The 22,580-nt window shown below is 31.9% G+C and overlaps 2 protein-coding genes across 2 annotated transcripts; both read right to left on the reverse strand.

Moving 5' to 3' along the window:
* Window positions 1–12,136: 12,136 nt before the first annotated feature.
* LOC145598843 (gibberellin-regulated protein 6-like) lies at window positions 12,137–12,703 on the reverse strand. Its single transcript, XM_081655238.1, has 3 exons — window positions 12,638–12,703; window positions 12,495–12,543; window positions 12,137–12,318 (listed from the first exon to the last, which is right to left on the reverse strand). Exons 1-3 carry the CDS (start codon window positions 12,701–12,703, stop codon window positions 12,137–12,139), a joined length of 297 nt encoding a protein of 98 aa, XP_081511364.1.
* A 6,529-nt stretch (window positions 12,704–19,232) lies between these two features.
* On the reverse strand, window positions 19,233–20,494 carry LOC145599250 (gibberellin-regulated protein 6-like). The gene is made up of 3 exons (XM_081655650.1): window positions 20,429–20,494; window positions 20,260–20,308; window positions 19,233–19,423 (listed from the first exon to the last, which is right to left on the reverse strand). Exons 1-3 carry the CDS (start codon window positions 20,492–20,494, stop codon window positions 19,242–19,244), a joined length of 297 nt encoding a protein of 98 aa, XP_081511776.1. The 3' UTR covers window positions 19,233–19,241.
* Between the last annotated feature and the right edge of the window lie 2,086 nt (window positions 20,495–22,580).

A 22,580-nucleotide genomic window follows, 5' to 3' on the forward strand; every position in this document is an offset into this window, starting at 1 on the left:
CATTAATCGTGGCGTCTCGTGGAAGTTGAACTAATTTCTTTTCGTCAATCAAACGTTGAACCAAGTCCTTGAACTTGAAGCAATGCTCTATTGTATGTCCCCCTGATTGATGATATGAACAATAGTATTTGTCCACTCTTTTTAGTGATTCAAATGGTCTCGGTTCGAGGGGTTGAATTTTACCATTTTCGGAGAGCATTTTGAACATGTTTGCATACGACGTCCTAATTGGAGTATATTTTCTATTATTCTTTCTGGGAGTGTCAATTACTTGGAGGGAAAAAGGTTTCTTTTGTTTGGGTGGAGGTCTACTTTTAAGTAACTCATTTTTCTCTTTTATAGCCTCAAAGGTTTGTGAGATCAATTTTTTTAATTCTGTCAATATTGATGTCAACGCCACTACTTCTTGCTTGGTTGCAGGTTCCTGGCCATGGAATTCGAGAGCATCTTCGAAGACTTCTTCTTCAATGGTCTCGATAGGCTCTATGAGGCTAGATGGATCCACTTGATTTTCTTCGTCGGAAATAGCCAAGGAATCCGACAGCGGTGCGGTATTGATACTTGGTTTCTTGCTTGCAGGGGGCAACGGGAGCTTGTTACTATCGATCAAGTCTTGAATGGCTTCCTTTAGCCTCCAACAATTTTCCGTAGGATGACCCCTTCCTTGGTGATATTTGCAATATGCATTTGGGTTCCATCTAGCCGTTCTCCTTTCGACAGGTGGGTCTCCAAATGGTCCAATGGGAGTTATAAGACCTTTCGTGTGTAGGCGGTCAAATGCGGTGTCATAACTCATACCAATAGGAGTATAATTCTTCCTAAATGGTTTCTTTTGTCCTTGATTATTGTTCATTGTCAAAACTTCATTTAGATTAAAGGTGCTAACATTATTTGAGTGGGTAGATTTGGATGAAGAAGGATTGTCGTTCTTCTTATTTTTCCAGCCACTACTTGAGTTACTATTAGCAGCTTTTTGTTTAGCGAGGTCATCTTCAATATTAATTCCAATATCATAGACGGCCTTGAAGGTGTTTAGATTGCTTTGGTACCTAAGGTGCTTAGAATATTTTTCTTGGAGATTCTTAATGAACATCCTGACAGATTCTTTCTCACTAGGTACTTCAACCATCTTTGCAGTAGTTTCCTTCCATTTATTAAAGAAGGAGGTGAAACCTTCATTTTCTTTTTGTTTTAGCATTTCTAGCTCTCTATGATCGGTTTCAACTTGTATATTGCATTTATACCTTTCAATGAAAGCGCTTACAATAGACTCCCAACTAGAGGTCTTTTCTTTATCAAGTGAAAAGTACCACTGTTGACATACAGCTTCTAAGGATAATGAAAATACAGAGTGAAATGCTTTTCTATCTATCCCCTTAATGTTCATTACAGTTTCAAAAGCTCTTAAATGAAAATAAGGGTTATCCATAGCCTTAAATTTAGGGATGTCATTGGGATTGAACTTTTGTGGGAGAAGGTCCTTATCCACCGAGACCCCTTGGGAGCTAATCTCTTGGAATCTAAAGTCGTTGGACAGCTTGCCTAAGCTTTCCTGGATCAGGTCCATTTGTTTCTGTTTTTCAGGATTACTTATTTGCAGTGATAAGTTTTGTAACATCTCAGCTAAGTTGGCTACCTGTCCCTTGACTTCATTAAGTTCTTCTTGACTAGCCATTGCCTTTTTAGCTTTCCTTTTCCTACCGATTGGTTTGTCAAAAAGTAAGACTTGAACAAAAGTGTTGTCTTTGATTAAACGCCCTTCCTTTCTTGCCCACGCGCTGTAAGTTAAACCATATTTGTTTTAATACTTGACTCTAATTGACTTGACTTTATGGTTTTTAAAAAAAATAGAAAGAATAGGCAAAAAAAAAAATGGGGTATATATTTTAAGGGAAATTTTAATGGAGTTTTAAAATTGGAGGATAGTTTTAAAATTGGAGGATTAATATCCGACTTACCCCCTTAAAAAAATGACGGAAAACACGCATTCAAGACTCTCTAGACATGGTCATAATGTGACAAACATATTATATGTGTGCTTTATGTGTGTGTGAGTGACATGCTTTGACTCTTAGTGTATGACCATTGGACTTTAAGTGCCTAAACTCAATTAAAGACTTAAACATGGTTTGAACCATTAATAAATTGATTAACCGATTAGGAGACTGTTTATTAGACTCGTCGTGATGACTCGAGCAAGAAAACTGGACTGTCGCTAAAACAACAGGACTGTCGCCACTGTTTAGAGCCTGTCGCCAGACGACAAAATTGTCGCCAGGCGACAGACACTAAACTGCAGCGCCACAGTCCAAATTCCTGTGCCATTGCTGGAACAATAATCTAGACTGTTTCCAGTAATTTTACTCTAAATGGACATGCCTAAAGTCGTACTAAGTCGAAATGATTAATTTATTAGCCTTTAATTAATTCAAAATTAATTAATTAATTAGACAAAGTCCTTTTAGTCATTAGTCAATTTATTTAGTCTTAATCACAAGTCAAACAAACGGTTAACGCATATAATAAATACAAGCAAGGGCACAAGTAGTTCACATAGTCACAAGATGAGTTTGCAACCTAACCATGGCTCTAGTTCTCTAAAGTTCGAGGATATGGGTTAAGTCAAAAAGGTCCATGGTTATGAATCCATATGCATTGCACACAAGCCTACCGGGAGGGTTAGAGCGAATGGACAGGATTCCGCGAGTTCGTGATGAAATCGAACTCGACTCCATGGTTTGGTGGATTCACAAACTTTGCACGTACCCAAATCTGAACTTTGCACATGATAGTGGGATATTCCATTGGGCAGGTGAAGCAGGAACCCCCAGAGGGTTATTTCCATATGTAGAACACATATGGGTTCAGAAAAGTGAGAAAAGGACTCAATCAATAAGCAAAATCAAGCCAACAATGCTAGAAATGGTCAAAGCAAGAAGGCAGACCCCTGGCTCGGTATTGTAAGAACTTGGCGCCAGACTACAGGGACTGTCGCCGCAAAAAAGCTTCTGTCGCCAGGCGACAGAAACTTTTTACGGGCGACAAGCCCTGTTTTCTAGACGCTAGTTCCTACATGCCTTGGCAAGTTTCTGTGTTCTTCGAATTTTCCAGATTTCGCATCATCTTTTCGATTCTAGTCATGAAAGATATTTCTCAAATTTCCTACGTGTAAAAATTCCTATGGATTGACTCATGGGGTGCTCCCATGAGGACCTTTTAATGCATATGACAATAATGTTAATCAAATCACGCACATGAAATACTTAGAATTTTTCAAGTCTCATCCGCTCATTCTAAATAATTGCCAAAATTAAATAAATTTCAGGAATATAAATAGAAATCCTCCCCAGTGGAGTCGCCAAAAACTGTTGGGAATATTTCAAGCATTATGATCCCAAACTTGAACCCCACTGTGATCATACACTAAAGTACGGTGGCGTTCCAAAGGGAAAGACAAAGAGCAAAAAGAGTCGCCAACAAGTTTTAGGAACTTGTAAACCCAAAAGACAATCCAAAGGACCGTCAACTACTCCATAAGGTCTTGAACCAAACAGGGTCCTGGGATGAGGGTACGAATCCAATCTACAAAAGAAAGGACCCGCCCTATAAAATAGGCCTTTACTTTGTTCTGCTCGTATTCATGTGCGCTTTTCGAATAACATACAAACACTATATTGAACCTACCCTGTTTATCTACGTTGGTTGAATATTAATGCACAAATAAGACTATTATTGGCGATCACTTGAGTTAAAATCACATTAACCTAAACCAAATTAATAATTATCTTATTAAGCGTGATTTCAAGTACAAATTCCCTTTAAACATGCATAAAAGGTGTGATCAAGCAATAACAATAAAAAATATATATCAAGCAACATAATAAATCAATAATAATAATAATGATAATAACATGATAAGGCACAATAAAGCTTAATAATAATAGCAAGATCCTAGGCATGATATTAACAAGATTAATAACAAATCCTAGCATGTCACTAAGCAATAAAGATCAAAGCTTTAAACCTAACATGGCACTAACATACTAACATGATATTAGAAAAGATTAAAGGCACCCTAAACATGATACTAGAAAGCATAAAATAACATCCTAACATGATACTAGGAATATAAAACAATAATAAGTATGCTTTCTACATTGAAAGAGAGTAATAAGATTACATACTTTAAAGCCTCGTACCTCTTTCTAATAACAAAATACACAAGTTAGTAACTTCAATGAAAATAATAAAGAACAATAATTAAAGAATTAAATTGAAATCAAATTAAATAAAGTTTTGACTAGATTTGGACCAAACCCTCAGAAATTATCAACCTTTCACGTCTAGGGCGAAGGCAACTTCGAACTTGGCTAGGTGTTTCAAGATCTTGTGAATGCGGAATATTGTATGTAAAAAGGAGAGAAAGAGAGGGAGAAAGAAAAGAATTAAGGAAGAATTGATGATTGTGAATGATTTTTGAAAACAAGAATTCGGACCCTATTTATAAGAAAAATAGTCCGGAAAAACATAGAATTTGATAAGGAATAAAACTACACGCTGTCGCCAGGAATCGACTCTGTCGCGACGCGACAATGTCTGTCGCGAGGCGACAGGGTCTGTCGCGCGGCGATAGAGTCTGTCGCGTGGCGACAGACTTGTCGTTTGGCGACAACCTGTATTAGCGCGTTTTCTTCACGCGAAATCCGATCTTTAATCAACTTGATCTACGGAATCCGTACAGAAGATAAAATATGTATTTTTAAGATAATAAAACAATATTTTACTCCAAATAAAAGTCTATTTTAAAATGATTAATTATTAAATCTAATAATATTAGAATTAAAAAGAACCTTCTAGAAACCTCCAGAAAACTATAATTAATCCTAATAATTTTAGGAATAATAATTAACATTGGGCTCTCCTCTAGATCATTGGGCCGTATTTAAATAATTAACCAGGCCCAGTTTAGTATCTTGGCCATAACTTCCTCAATATTCATCGGAATTGGGCTTATAATATATCGTTGAAAAGGTCTTTTCAAGCCCCATCCAACTACACAATTATTGGACCAAACTAAACTGGTTTGGCTATTTTCAAATAAATAAAGTCATTTTCAAAAACAGAGAGAAGAGAATTTAATAAAAACTAAACCGCAACACTTGACTTTCAACCACTTTCACCTCATTCGATTATGGTTCAACGTGAAAGGCATTCATCACCGGGTTTGGTTTTGGGGAGACACAAATGGGTGTCTACAGTATCCCACTATACCTCATTAAAGAAGAGAAGAAATTGTATCCACGCACTTTATAAGGCTAAAGGGGCTACTCCTCCTATTGATATATGATTTTGAAGTGGATATCTTTGGTTGTATAAAGTGATGGATACTTGTGGGCTTGTGGCAGGCCGGGTGTGGTCCATGCAATACACATCAAGGTCTTGTTCTTTTGAACTTTTTTTCTTTAAGCTCAAAAGAAAAGAGTCTAATACAAAATCATGTAAAACAGCTTGTAAGTTGTAATAAGGTAAGTAAAATCCATAAACTCCTCAATTGTATCTACCTAGCTTAGGCAAGATTAGAATGAAGGTGATTATTATAATTAACTCATTAATGGTCCTTTAATAAAATTTAGGCAAACGAATTAAGATCAAAGGTGAAGCTTATAATTGCATGTAGTGCTAGGGCCCAGTTAAAGAGTTGAGAGTGGAAGCATGTGCTCCCATATGAAGTTAAGCACATGCAATGCAAGTACATTCATGACGCCCCAAAAGGAAATTCAAAGTTATGTTGGATCTGTTTCATTCTGTTTTGGATATTGTTTTCATGTGACCAGCCTAAAAGCTCATACATATAGGAGCTTTACTTTTTTTGATGGATTTCAATTTTATTATTCTACTTTACCGATATTTTTCTTGATGGAAGTATTACATTATAAAAAAAATTATTAGTCACACGTTAGACATTTATCATGCATTTACACATAGATATCAAACAAGATAATTTGCTGTGTGTTTTCAAAAAAAAAAAAAAAAAAAAAAAAAAAAAAAAAAGATAATTTGCTGTGAAATTTAGAAAGATATTTATATTTCTAATATAAATATGAGATATTTATAGAATTTATTTATTTATTTTTTTATTTAGGAAATATGATCTTTTTAGAATAATAGATTGTAAAAAACATATTTCTAGGCCTCAACCATCAGCTTAAGCTTTTAGTAGAATTACTTTTTTTTTTTTTTAATAATTTTTTTTTTGGAAAATTTATTTAATTTTAGCTTTAAAATGCATATATAGGATGTATCATTTTATGTAGGAAAACAATATTAATTAAACTTTTCCTTATTATCTCTAATGTTATGTTGCTTGATTGATTGAGTATTAATTTACACTAACTATCCTCCTAATTTCTACTGGACTATACTTCATATTGTACATTTCAAATTGTTAATAGTGTCATAAACTTGATTGTTTACTGATTGGAGCTGAACTGAAATTAAATTAAACAGAACAGACCCTGGGTACGTCACTTAAACTTCCCTTCCCATTATCTAATTGCTAATTTCTTTACTCAAGGTCTTCCCTTGGTCTTGCTATTTTCATTTCTCATGATAATTACAAAGTTGCAATGTATGACTACCTTCCGTTATGATTGCGATATATGTAAGAATATACGTACCTCAAAGTAGGTATGGACATATGTTGTCCCTACCTGGTAGTGGGCAATACTTACTCCTCAATCTAGTAATGAGAATAATAAAAGAATTATCAAATCCTCTCACTTAGACACTTGTAGCGATATATTTATTATTCTAAAATTTTCTCATCTAATCAATCTTAAATCTTAATCAATCTACTTATTAGTTTTGATTTTTTTTTTTTTTTAATTACATATTCATGTTACGTCATACGGAGTATATGGTACATAAGTCACTTACATGTCTCTAATTTAGTTTTTTTTAAACAGATTTTCTTTGGGTGTCCCTTACATGCAAAAGCACGTATCTATGTATCATTATTCTTTAATGTAATTTCTTCTTCATAAAATCCGCGACAACATCACGTAATATTCTACGGAAAAAATGTTTAATCACAAACTATATTTCATACTACCAGCGAGTAGATAACATATGTATGTGCATGGTATTGATTAAAATCCTTGGTGCTTTTTATATTTTTTGTGCTTTGGTTAAGTGTTATTCATATTTAATTATTGATTTTTCCCTCAGGGAATATTGATATATGACATGTTTAATCTCCTTTCATTGTACTAATGAACCATTTAGCATATCTAAGGGTACAAATTACTTAAGACGAGTATACTTTTAATTTGATGCCTCGATTTTTCTCTAAATGCATTATTTGATATTTGAATTGTTTTCTATTTAGTGTCACGAAGGGCCTGTTCACTTTAGCTTAATTTCAGTTTAGTTCAGCTCCAATCAGTTCAGTTCAATTCAGCTCTAATCAGTTCAGTTTAGTTCAGTTCAGCTCAGCTCCTAATTTTCTTCTCTCATAAAATATTCATTTCAGCTCTATTCAGTTCAGTTCAGCTCCAATCAGTTCAGTTTAGTTCAGCTCAGTTTAGTAAATGTAAATAGGCCCGAAATTAGCTCAGTTAAAGCTTATCCATCTAAGCATAATGGTAGTAGCCTTTTGTAGTAGTAAGAGGGTTAGGAATTTACATTAATATAAGCCAAATTATAATGATACTTGTATTGAGAAGAACATCTTGAAATTGTATAAATTTGGTATAACCAATCCAATGAACAATAATTGCTCTATTGCGCTCTCAATTGAAGGGTTTACGACAAATAAACCCCTTAATGAAGCGATGGGATGATTAGCTAATTAATAATGAACTAGTGATTCGGTAATAATTTGAAATCACAAAAAAAAAAAAAAAAAAAAAATAAATAAATAAAATAAAAAAGAAGAAAAATGTTACATATTCTAGTACTAACTAAAGCATAATTAATTAGTACTAGTAGCTCACAAAATGAGCATAATGTAATAATTAAGTACGTATATAGGTAGTATTATTAATATTTCATATTGCTTCTAATTAAGGGCACTTGGGACCGCCTAACTTAGTCTTCCAATTGTTGTAGCAAGGGCAGACTTCTTTGTTGGCAAATGTACCTGGTGGAACGCAAAGGCATTTTGTGCAGCACTTGTTGCAAAAGAACTTGCATTCCTCGGTTTTTCTAGCCTTTGAGCACCTTTGCTTGCAACGTCCCGGGCATTCTGTTCAATTTCATAAACAAATCAATTTATTAGCTAGTGTTACAGGTATTGCATGTCAAGATTGAGATAATGCAAATCATGGAGTATATATGTTATATGTAGGACTTGATCTAGGCCAATACGGAATTTCGAGACTAAAATGTTAAGTTATGGCTCCTTTTACATCTTGGATTCTTGGTAACGTTTGTAGTTAGCATGTTTTTATCAAGATCGTGATGCTTGCCTCATTTAGCAGAATTATAGCAAAATTTCACGGAGTAATATGGGATCAAAAGATAAATTAAACCATTAAGACATACAAAATAATTTTATGACAGTAATAATGTTAAATTGTCACGTATACATGCTGACATGCATGGATTGCGTGCATGCATGCATGAGTTGTTCCTAGTCATTTCACAGCATTCATAGACTCAACATGAAAGAGTAAAAAATAGTTTTGTGGCGTGAAAACATAAGCTCTGTAACTTACGAGAAAGCTTCAAACTATTATTTCCGTAGTAGTTGGTCGCAGCAAAAGCCTAACAAAATCAAGAGAAAGCGATATTAGTATAGGCTACAAAGTAATAATAAACTTCATTCAAAAAAAAAAGAATATCTTAAAATTGGCCTGGCCATATATAATTACCTCAGAGACAAGCATAGCAACAACGAGGAAAGCCAAAAGCAATGGCATAGCCTTAATATTGGCCATTTTGCTACAAATTAAAGGAGAGAAAAGAAGAGGATTTTTAAGGTTATTGTTATGAATGAATACAAGAGAAAGCTAAGAGTTTTGGATGTTTAGGTTTGTATTTTAGAAGGGGTATTTATAGTTTTTTTGGTACAAATTACTAAATTAGGAAACTTCACATGAAAAAATGGACCAAAGTATAGTTAAGCATGCATGCATTGACTTTTGGTTAGCGGCCATTTTCTTATGTCCCTTTCCCCGCTAATGTCGCTGACCTTCTCTTGCGGAGAGTTGTGTTAGTGTAGGTTGGTTAATCTTCTTTTTTTTTTTTTTTTTTTTTTTTTTCTTCTTGTGTAGGTTGGTTAATTAATATATATTGTTATTTTTTTTTAAGATGAAATAAGATTACAAGTAAAAAAGTTATTATGTAAAATCTTCATATAAATTCTTTTCTACAACACGTAAGTTTTTATTGAGTATCAAAATTTTATACTTAATTTATTATTAAAAACTAAGAAATTTAATGATTTATTATATACATACTAGTTTTAAATAGATTATATTTATAAGCACTTTCTTCGTTTTCAAATAATTGTTTATTTGCTATACTACGGACATGTTCTCATTGACTGAACTCAGCTGAATTGGACTAAGCTGAGCTGAGCAACTGAACTGAACTGAAATGAATATTTTATAAGAGAAGGAAATTAGGAGCTAAATTGAATTGAACTGAACTAAACTGAACTGAATTGAACTGAATTTCAACGTATGAGAACAGGCCCTACATTGGTAATATTGGTCCGTCCTAAAAAAAATTATGTTGCTTGTTACTTTGATTGGAAGATTCACCTCCATTAACCCATATGAGATGAGGTTCCGATCATTACTAATTCATTTTTTAGTCACATTTTCATTTCTTGTTTTCATATCTCAAGTTTTATGGGACAACATTTGCTAACCTTTTTTTTTTCTTAGTCAAATTTTAACTCAATTTATTTTTCAATATCTACCACGTACCAACATACGGAGTAACCTACACTACATTATCCATATTATTATTAATTTGCATGGTCATATCTACGAGGAAAATAATTTGATGCATGTCGTGTATGTGTTGAAAAAGGGAGTAGATCAGAGGTTCATAAAGTAGCTTCCTTAGTCGTAGACTTGTAGTTAGTGTAAATTACGCAAGATGAACATAAAGTGTTTTTTGTTTTTTTTTTTTTTTTTTTTTTTTTTTTTTTTTTTTTTTAAATGAATTTATACTACGTATCAATGTAAATGTTAAAACATCATGATTTTGTGAATTTTAAACAAGGTACATTATTAAGATATAAAATTAGTTTGAGAAAACAAAGTTTAAATCAATAATGTGGGGTTGCTTAAGTGACCAATTTTTTCGAATACAATCATCTATCAAATGCAAAACATCCACACGACTACAAAGAATTATTAGATGTATTTTCCAGCAATATAAGCGAGGAATGTTTCATAGTGTAAGATGTACTTGATGATCGTAGTTGTTATAATTTTTTCTATATGATTCAATATACTTTGTATTGTTGAATTCGAAAATTTCTTTTATAGATGTTGTATGATATAACTTTTTATTAATTAATTAATTAATTTTACAATTGAAAAAAAAAAAAATTGCTAAAGTTCATTTGTAATCTTCCGTTCACAAATACTCCACAATTAGAAGAAGAATTCTTTTATTCTTTTTTCAGGTTTTACACAAAACAACTTTATATTTTTTAATATAGGAAACTTTCTTATTCAACTCATGTGATGTGGATCTCTCCCCAAGTCACTAACTTGTACCTTATTCTACTAAATTCCTTAATATGCATGTCAAAATCTAACACGTAGATTTTTCATGAATGGAAGGGGAAGTACTTAGGTGTATCATTAAATTCGATAACTATATCATTATACCACTATTGTACATTTGTAACTCATCTATATAAGCTATTTAAGCTACATAGCATAATAATAAATATTCTCACTTATATACTTGTAGCTATATTATCCCACTAATTTATTCAGCTTAAATTAACTTCTTTAATAAGAAACCTTTCTCATCCAATCTTAAATCTTGTAAAACATTCATGTTGTCTCATACGGAGTATATATATGGTACATAAGTCTCCTCATCTATGTCTTTAATTATATAATTCAGATCGACAGATCTTTAATTTGAATAAGACCATGTTGTAATTAGTTTTATAAACAGATTAGTGTAAACACGTATCTTTGTATGATTAGCTCTTCATATAAAAGGACGACAACATTACGTAATATTCTAGGAAATAATGTTTGATTATAAATTAATTATTCTCCATGTTACGTACGATCGAGTAGATAACATGGTGGTGATCGATTCAAATCACTCCTTAATGTTTAATAATTTTTTAGTGTTTTGATCAAGTTATTAATGTTTAATAATAGAATTTTGCCTCAGGGAATATTGGTTAAGCATGTTTTAGCATACTGTATTTTTTAAGGAGGGTATAAATGTTAGGGATTTTGTACTTTGTAGATCAATAATTCTGTTTAATTTAGTTCACGTTGTACTAATCGATCACTTAAGATCGATGCTCGAATAACTTAAGATGAGCATATTTTGATGCCTTAAATTAGCTTGTTTTTTTCACTAATGCATTTGGCATTCAAATGATTTTCTACTAGTTAATTCTGATTAGTTAGAGCCACTCCATTTAAGGGTAGTGTTATAAGCATTTGTAAATATTAGTTTTATGAACTTACAACAATATAAACCGAATCATATTGATACATGTAGAAATAAAAAAAACCTTCATTTTGAATCAGAATATTATAATTTTTTTTATTATAACCAATCCAATGAACAATAATTGCCAAATGTAAAAAAAAAAAAAAAAAAAAGAAAATGGCCAGAAATATTTGCCCTATAGCGCTCTCAATAGAAGGGTTTACAACAAACTCACCCCTCAATGAAGCCATGGGATAAAATAAAATCACAATAATTTAAAAAAAGCATTCTAGCACTATATTAAATCTTAATAAGTACTAGTTCACAAAATCACAATGTACGTAACAATACATAAATAGTAATTGATAGATGATATATTTCGATAGATTTGTCAAAAATATATCCTCTATCATTAATATTAGAGCTTTATATAGCCTCTAAATTAGGTCAATTTGGATAATTTTATTAAGAAGATTTAGAAATGAGATTAAGGGCACTTTGGTCCACCTCTCTTGGTCTTCCAGTTGTTGTAGCAAGGGCAGAGTTCTTTGTAGCCATAGGTACCTGGTGGAACACAAAGGCAAGTTCGGCAGCACTTGTTGCAAAAGAACTTGCATTCCTCGGTCTTACGAGCCTTTGAGCACCTTTGAGCACAACGTCCAGGGCATTCTGTTTCAATTTCATGAAACTAATGTTAATTGTCACGTATACATGCATGCATAATTCCTAGTAATATAATTTCACATAATTCATAAACTCGGAATAAAGAATACAATTCAAAAGTGTAGCGTGAAAACAAAAATTTCAATTCTATTATTGATATATACATAATTTTTGTTACTTACGAGCAAGAGTCAAACTGTTATTCCCATAATAGTTGGTCCCAGCAAAAGCCTGTTGACAAATAACGAAATCGATATTAGTATGCTAATAATAATAATCAACTTAAATAAAGGAAGAATGTCTTAATTAAATTGGCCATAATCACCTCAGAAACAAGCATAGCAACAACGAGGAAAGCCAAAAGCAATGACATAGCCTTAATATTGGCCATTTTGCTACAAATTGAAGGAGAGAAAAGAAGAGGATTATGAGTTTATTGTTATGAATGAATAACAAGAGAGAATTTTGGATGATTAGTTAGTGTTTAAGAAGGGGTATTTATAGATTTTTTGTGGTACAATTACTAAATTAGGAAGACTCATATGAAATAAACCAAAGTATAGTTTAGCTAGCATGCATGCATTGACTTTTTAGTTAGAGGCCATTTTCATATGTCCCTTTCTCCGCTAATATCGCTGACCTCCTCTTGTGAAGAGTTGTGTTAGTGTGGGCTGGCTAGTTAATCAACTATTAATTAATTTTAATCAAATTGGATTATTGGGGATATTGAAGTAAATTGTAATAATGTTCATTCATCATCCAAAAATAGTCGTAATCATATACGTACTAAAATCTCCTGTCTTCAATTTTAAGTTTTGTTGGTTACCTCACCTTGTTAAACTTGGTAATGGTTTAAAATAAATTGACACTCTCAATTTATGTATATACTTCTTGTAGTAAATTTGTAATAAAATACGTATTACATAGTCCATCTACTCAATTTGGCCATCTGTTTTATGTAGATAAGGGAAATATAAAAGTGAAGGGCAAACCATATATACCCTTAATAATTTTCTTTTTGGTCGTAATGAGGCTCAATTTTCGCATGTTTGAAAAGATTATGTTTCTCGTTAGAAGACTTGGGAAGATTACTACGGAGGACATTAAAATTATTATAATGGTCTTAATTTGGTGTGCAACCATATATTCATGCATAAAAAGAGAAAAATTAGAGGATTGGTTAATGAGTATAATGACTTAGGGTCTCTTCTCATTGACTGAACTCGGCTGAACTGAACTGAACTGAACTGAACTGAGCTGAGCTGAGCTGAGCTGAACTGAACTGAATCTTTTATAAGAGAAGGAAATTAAAAGTTGAGCTGTACTGAACTTAATTGAACTGAGCTGAACTAAACTGAACTGAACTGAACTGAATCTTTTATAAGAGAAGGAAATTAGGAGCTGAACTGAAGTGAACTAAACTGAATTTCAACGTAAGATAACAGGGCCTTAATGTGATCTGAAGTTCTGAACGTTTCGCCTTCAATTAATCGCAGCAAATATTAGGAATGTATTTTAGGGTAGCTTTATGGGAAACTTTTTACAACAATTTCCCATACCTAATAAGTAATAACTATATATATACCAACATGGCAAAATGTCAATTTTGGCCGTTGTATTGTTAGTTTTGTCACCAAAAAAAAAAAAAAAAAAAAAAAAAAAAAAAAAAAAAAAAAAACCAATAACAAAATGGGTAGGTAGGTTAATTATGATTCTATCATGTAATATTAGCAAAACACAAAGTTTTATATGTGGCTGGCCACACGGTGTGACCATTCATTACGAGGGTTACTTCATTGGTGTATTAGTAGTTACTCATTTAGTTATACAGGGGTTACTTGGTTAGTATTACGGGGGTTACTTGGTTAGAATTACGGGGGTTACCGGGTCGGTGTTATAGAGGTTACTTTATTCTTTCAGAATTGGCCATATGGTATGGCCAACCGCACATAAGACGCACTGTTAACAAAAACATTGAATTTACATAATATTCTTTTTTTTTTGAAAAGGAAAGATAGCACAAAACGTTGTACGTACTACTTCTTACTCATATATAAAAGTCAAGCATTTTGTCAAAAATGAAATATATATGCATATAAAAGTCAAGTAATAAAACATTTACAGAGATAATCGATATTTACAAGTTTACAAATCTTAATTGTGCTTGCGCCATAAAGACATCATACATATTTATACATTTACAAGATGAAGCCCGTGCGATGGTTTGTTTGAATTTTTAAAAATAATTTTTTATTTTTTATATAATATTTATGTGTTAAAATTTGTTATATGTTTAGATAAAATTCCTAATATCAAAAGATAATATTTTATATTTAATTAAATAAAAAATCTCATTCGTCAATTTTGCTTACGTGGCATTTGAATTGTTAATTCTAAAAAAAATTAAATTAAATACTAAAAATAAGTTTTAAATAATAAAATAATTTAAGTTCGATAAAAATAATTTAAATTTAGAAGAAAATAATTTAATTTCAATAAAAATATTTCAATTCATCAAAATTAAATTCAGTTGGCAAATTTTAGGTGAAGAAAAAAGGGCTTAAACTACTTTTCTTTCTTCCTTTTGGCGTAGAAGAGAGAGCCACAATGTACAGTGATGCAGACAAGATTTGATCGTAGGTCTTGGCCGGATATTATTCCTCCCATGACTTTAAAAAACCAACCTAGTAGTGTAGAAATCCACAACTAGGTAACTTTGGTTACACAGTACTAACACCATGTTCTCTTCACCTTAATCACATAATGTTCAATGAAAATAATTTAAATCTAGTAAATAAGTTGAATCTAGTAAAAAAAGTTTTAATATGTGAAAATTAGTATTTTAATGATCGAATAAATATAATCGAAAATCAGTAAAAATAAATCTTAATTTGTAATACTAGTACATACTTTCAATACATGTTCTATTTTTATTTATTTATTTATTTATTTTTTTATGTTTTTGAGGAAAACATTCATGTTCGAATTGTATAACTTATTAGCTTAAAAGAGTTAAAACCTTTGGTTATTGTTCAGATGAAAACTAAATAATTATGGGTAAAAAATGCCAAGTATATATACTCGAATATTTGTACTTCCTCCATTTTTTTTTTTTTAAATTGCATCACTTGCCTTTTAAGGAAGTTTTACAAATATTGCATCATATGTCCATATCCATTTTAGGAAAAGAAATACTCCTATTTTTGTTCACACTATAAATACCTAATACACCCTTACTTTTCAACACTTACATTTTATTTTGTGTATACAATCACATGGGCAACTTTGTATTTCTACCGTTCTCTCTAATTCTTTTTTCTATTACCAAAAAATTTGTGCCAAACTCTTATAGTGCAATGCTAAAAGAACGGAGGAAGTATAAGAAATTAAGAAACCCCTTTCATATGAAATATGCTTATCTGGGAGAGATAGGTAAATACTGGTACTTTGTTATGAAGAATATATATGTGAAAATTCTTTTTGCTCCCTATTCACAACTGGACCAAAATCGTTCATAGAATTGAAAAATGGTACACCATTTTATTATTAAAAGAAATAATTAAATTTATTACTTCACCCCTTGAGGTTAAGAGTGATTGAAGCAATATGAAGATCTTCCTTCCGAAGTATCAGGTCGAAGTAACGTGGGTGTTGCGTTATGATTTATGAATATGAATTAGTACTTTATTTTTTTTTTTTGAAAAAATTGGTACTTTATTTAATTCTGCATAAACGTGAAAAAATTTCATGCATAATTGAGTGGTATGTAACCATGTAAGCAATGACATAATTTTTTCCTTTTTTTTTTTTTTGTTTTTTTTAACTGTATAAGTTTGCTAATCCTCATCTAACCATTAATATACAGAGTATTTATTACGTATTTGTTATAAAGTTATAAAATTTTGGTATTGTTAAAGCATGTTTGAGACAAATCAATAAGACCTTAAATTAAATTGATTTTTTTATTTTTATTTATTTATTTTCTTTTAAGATCTCCACATATTATGAATAGTGTTAATATTTTAAGTAGGAGCACCAAAAAACAACAAAGGAAATATATTTTTCTTTCGATTTTTTAATTTTTATTTAAGGCCCTATAAGTTAAATATACATAGTAGTACATTATATCCAAATTAAATTACTTTTTATAATGAATTTAGTTTCACACACACAAACAAAATTGGATAAGTTGTGTTGGCTTGGGGAAAAGGTTTAAGGAATTCCCACTTCAACAAAGTGCCTCTAGCAGTGGGGTTTAATCTCACGACGTTATGGTTGTAAGGTGCAAACTTTTCCATTATTGCTTAGGGCCTGTTCACATTTACTTCATTTCAGTTTAGTTCAGCTCCAATCAATTCAGTTTAGCTCCAATCAGTTCAGTTTAGTTCAGTTCAGCTCTAATTAGTTCAGTTCAGTTAGCTCCTAATTTCCTTCTCTCATAAAAATATTCATTTCAGCTCAGTTCAGTTTAGCTCCAATCAGTTCATTTCAGTTCATTTCAGCTCAGTTTAGTAAATGTGAATAGACCCTTAGTACAAGTAAGAATTATATAATAGTAGTCATAACAATTGTAATGTTCATGTTACAGAAATGTACCTAGTTTTAGGTTTCAAAATATTGTATCTTTTAGTATTAGTTTTGAAAATCGTTGTCTACAAGATGAATGGCTAGATTGAACGTTGATTTGAGACAATTACGAATAATATCACTAGCGAGAGCGCAACTAATCTGGCCTTGAGGGTGTATTCGAGAAACCCCTTAAATGCCTAAGGGCTTGTTTGACATTGTTTTTTTCGTTTTCAGTTTTCAATTATGAAAACCAAAAATAGGAAACAAGAAAAAGGTATTTTCACTTTTTTTGTTGTCAATTTTCAAAATTATCATGATTATAATAAGTTTGACTAATTTTTGATTCATTATATGATATATATCATATGATTTAAAAAACCACAAAACCACAGTGATGCGAAACGAACCCTAAGTTAATTGATTAGTTTATAATTAATTTAGTGCATGAGAGTATTAGTTAATTCAGGGTAATCTGATTGTGTATACGGTATACCTCTAGATAGAGAATGAATAAAGAATTCGAAGGATGGGAAATGAATGACCATCCCTAAGCTAATTAGCTAGGTTCGTTATTACTTCAATTACATAAATTTGACCGTCGATAAGATTTTTGATCACCGTAAAAAAAATAGATAATAGTATAGCTTCCTATGTGGCTAAAACCCTAAATTCAATTCCTTAGCCAGCCAATTGTAGTAGGCCGACTTTAATTTATTAAGTCGTCCCCGAGAACCATGGCCTTGTTTGGCAAATGGCTGTTGGCGGGTGGCTGTTGGCTGGTTCACTTGGCTTGTTTGACCAGCTGGAATGTTTAGCTGTTTATAATGGCTTTTGAAATTGTCTGTTTAAGCTGGCTGTTTATAAAAGTGTTTGGTAAATTAATTGTTGGTTGTTGGCTATTTATTAGATAATTTGTGGGCCAACAAGCCAAAAGCCAACAAAAAAGCTACTCAAAGCAGCTTTTTCATTTTGGCTTAAAAGCCAGCTTTTTCGCTGACTAAAAAGCCAATTATCAAACACATTTTTTGGTTGTTTGACCACCTAAAAAAGCCAAAAGCCAAAAGCTAACCAAAAAGCCATTAAAAAGCCAATTACCAAACATGGCCCATATCTTTTTATACTACACCGTACTTATAGCTTGATAGCTAAGTTAAAGTTCTGTTTTGTTTTTATTTTAAAGGTAAGGAGAATTTTCTTGCAAGTTGGGGGAAATAAGGGATCCAACTTGCTTGGGGTGAGAATCGAACCACTCTCAAAGGGGTGGAAGGAGGGCCTCCAACCACTAGGCCAACCTTGATTCTCAGCTAAGTTAAAGTATGGCCAAGGACTTACTTGAAGGAATACTACTTGTATACTATGTATTTGATTTGTCAAAAGGTATTAGATGATATGCTAATTATATAACCTAATGAAGCAAGAATATTCTACTTTCTAGAAATCCTTTAAGATCAGCGAATTTATGGAGTATTCAAGTGTATGAATAATAACTACGCGGTTGAATCTTGAAATATTGTTGTGTAAATAAGATTATACAACAATAATTTATGGAACTTCTTCCTCAATATTCTACTTTGTGTTTATTATAGGCAAAATTGGCTTCAACAACACTAAATATGCCTTGCTTTGGTGTAGTGAGCAACACCATATTTAACTTGTAGTCAAAACAACACCAATGTCATGAATTGAATGATGTTAATGACCCTATAATTAGAAATAGTTGATCCCCAAGCTATAGTTGGTGTTGTTGAACCCAATTTTGCTTTAAATTTATTGTAGTGACAACAATTATATATCCAATTGAATGAAAAAAATGTACTTAGAATGCTCCATTGGACAACTATAGTTAATTATAAGTTAATATCTTATATTTTTGGTGTAAAATTCCAAGCTATTATAATCGTAACGGTTTTTAAATCAAGAATTAAATGATTTATATTATAATAGTATGATTCAAATGAGGAAGGAAAAGCATTGAATGATGAGCAATGTCACAAATTATTATATAAATCTTTCATAAATTCAAATAGAATACAAAATGGCCAAAAATTATAGTCCAATCACGCTCTCGATTGTGGGGTTTACAAATATAGACCCCAAAATGGAGCATTGGATGAATTAGCCAGTAGCCACTGAAGTAATGATACGTAATACAAATCTAAAAATCAAGTAAAAACATACATATTCTAGTACTAAAGATTTTAGTATTAGATGATAGAATTTGTAGGTCCCTTCATTTTTGAAAATATGGTAGTCCGCCCATTAGGTAGGTTACTTACTAGGTAGATATAGCAATCTCCGTTTTCCCGCCTCTAATTTTAAAAAGGGGGCGGAATTTATTAGGAAGAAGAACGTAAAGGTAATTAAGGGCACTTGGGGCCTCCCCTCTTGGTCTTCCAGTTGTTGTAGCAAGGGCAGAGATATTTGTAACCAAAGGTACCTGGTGGAACACAAAGGCATGTTCGGCAACACTTATTGCAAAAGAACTTGCATTCCTCCGTTTTTCGAGCTTTTGAGCACCTTTTCTTACATCGTCTTGGGCATTCTGTTCATTTTCATATCCAAATCATATTATGTAGTGTAACAAATATAGATTTTACTATAGATTTGTTAAGAATATATATATATATATATATATATATATATATATATATATATATATATATATATATATATATATATATATATATATATATATATATTTTAAGAAAATAAAGGTAGAAATAGTTGACATAGAAATGGTGATTGGTTGTTGTAACAATATACAAGTATACACCAACGCATATTTCATTAGACTAGATCACAAAATTTAACTATAAATGTAAGGTCAAAGACTCAAAGTATGACATGAATATTATTTAAGTTTTAAGCTCATTAAGATATCTATGTTGTATCAACATATTGGCACTATTCTATTGGCTTTAGATTTCTATAGAAATACGTGCATGCATGTGTGAGACATTTAATGAAATTTAACATTAAAAAACTTTGATAATATACGTAAAATTAAAATTTAAAAATCATTTGTGAAGGATGTACAAAATGTACTTATGTAGTATAATGATGTACTCCGTATTATGAGTACATTTTCTTTGAATAAAACAATTTTCTTTAGAATCATACTACAATATAATTATTATATACCAAGTACCTTTTAATTTAAAACGCGCAAGGTAGGCTTTGTTGTTCTATGTAATGTTTTATACATTCGCATTAATTCAAGTTTGTTATTTCACAAAATTTACTTATATGTATCTGTTTATACAATTGTACTGTGTGGTTGACATATACCAAATGAGAAGAGCAAAAAAAAAAATTTACATCGAGTCAAAAAAAAAATAGAAATATAAATAATAACAAAACATTAATTTATACACTTACGATAAAGCCTCAAACTCCCATTTCCGTATTGGTAATGCCTTGCGAAAGCCTAGAAATAAAACAAAACGTAACGAGAGCCAAAAATTAGCTTGTTTGTTTTAAGAATGTAATGTACTCCATTTAAGGAACAAATGCCTCAAACTAAAGGAGAAGTTATAAACAAAGTTACCTCAGTGGCAAGCATGGAAAGAACAAGGAGGGCCAAAAGCATAGAGAGAGCCTTCATATTGCCCATTTTGCTTCAAACTTAGGAAATTTTTGAGGGAGTTTTGAAAAAAACTAACTAAAGTATTTGAGCTCACTTAATGTGAAGTGCCTAGGTTAGTGTTCTTAATGGGGTATTTATAGATTAATTGGTTGTTAATTAACAAGTTTGGAAGCCCTATATGAACATACTATACTTTTGCATTGACTTTTTGTTAATGGTCTTGCTATTAACGTTATAAACCCCAAACTGTCCTTTGATTCTCCCGCCAATATCGCTGAGCTTGTCTTGTGAAGTTGTGAGAAGTAGTGTAACTTAGGTTAGTAACTATGTTGAAAATAATTAGGTAATCTAATCTAATTAATCATTATACAATCTAGTGTGATCGATTTACTTAAAATAAGGCAACTATGACTAATATTATATTGAATAGGTATAAACCTATCTATATGAAGTACGTCTTAAAAGGTAAGTAAAATCATATTGAAAATCTAATTACTGCCTCTATTTCTTTTTATTTACATCAAAGGGGAATGTTATGTGAGGCATAAAAAATCATTTATTGCAAATAAAAAGCAACGGAAGGAGGTAGTATAATTTTCTTACTACCAAGTAAATTAGTGTAAATATAAATTTTAAAGATACTTCATAAATTTTCACAAAAAAACTCAAATGGATAATTTTGATGCAGTTTAATTAGGGGTGTACATAAACAAGATCGGACCTGAAATCTGATCGGAACCAGACCTGTTGGGACCGGACCTGTTGCTCCCAGTCCTTGAAATTCAAGGATTCCGATCCCGGTCCGGATCAGGTCTAAAACCGAGGTTTTCAGGTCCGGACCTGAAACCCGGTAAAAACGTGTGTTAAAAAAAAAAATCAAAAACCCAAACAAGAAATCAGTTTTAATTTCTAAACCCTAACTCCCTCTCTCTCTTAGCCAAGTATCCACTAGCCACCCTCACACTACAAGCCTACAATCATCCACTGACCCACTAACCCTCATGCTGCACTCACTCACTCACCCCCTCATGCGACCACCAGTCACCGGCCAGGCGTCCACCGCCCACCAGCGCGAGAACCCCTTACCTCTGCACGCAGCATCAGCCACCGACGCGACAACCTTGCTCGGTTTTTCTAATGAAAATGTAAATCTAATTATGGTTGGGTATTTTTGTATACGAAATAATGAATTAAGCGTGAGAATTTATATGTTAATTCATGTTTCAATTGCATATAATGGTTCCTTGATGTTTGCATGTTGAATTTATGTTTTTTAGTTAATTTCTTTCAAATTCATGCTTTTTTTTTTGGGTTTTATGAGTTTACTTAACTATTTTTGAATTTTTTATTTCAGTAAGAATCACAATACAGGTCTGTTTAGGTCCAAACCCGGACCAGACTTGATTGATCAAGTCTGACTCGGAACCGGACTTGATTCTCCGGTCCTCAAAATCCACTAATTCAGGTCCCGATCCCAACAGATTCGGTCCAGGTCTGGTCTGAGTTTGGACCAATGTACAACCGTAAATTTAATTGTACCAATGAGGCTAATTGGTCTTTGTAGGATAACATGTATACCGAAAAAGTAATGATCCAAAAGTGATTCGAATGGATGTGAAAAAATTCGAATGGATATGAAAAAATATATACGTCAGTGATAGACGGTGAAACATATTAAAAGAGAGGCTTGCTCCATCCCTGACCTTGGTCTAGATTAAGTGGCCGACTGTTGGGACGAAAATGGGGTTAAAAATCATACCCGAAATAGGATTGAAAGAATAAAAGTACTTCATATTGTGGAAATATCCTAAATATCTTTTAATACGGAGTACTTTTTCTCAAACAAAAGTACATCATTTATGATGTAACATGTTGCATTAATGACATCATGGCAATAAATAGTTAAGATATAAAAATAAATACCGTGTTTCGCAATCCAATAGCCGCTATATCTCTTATTTTTGCGTTGAAATTAAATTTAGTCCTAGTGCAAAATTGCAAATTGACAAATTGTAATGTGGGCACACCATAACATGTCAACTCCGTATGAAATAGTGCACCAACTAACAAATTACTCTTAAATCACGTTCACTATAAATGAACATGGCTAAAC

Source organism: Chenopodium album, chromosome 20 (assembly GCF_948465745.1).
Source record: "Chenopodium album chromosome 20, dcCheAlbu1.1, whole genome shotgun sequence".
In the NCBI taxonomy this organism is placed as follows: Eukaryota; Viridiplantae; Streptophyta; class Magnoliopsida; order Caryophyllales; family Amaranthaceae; genus Chenopodium; species Chenopodium album.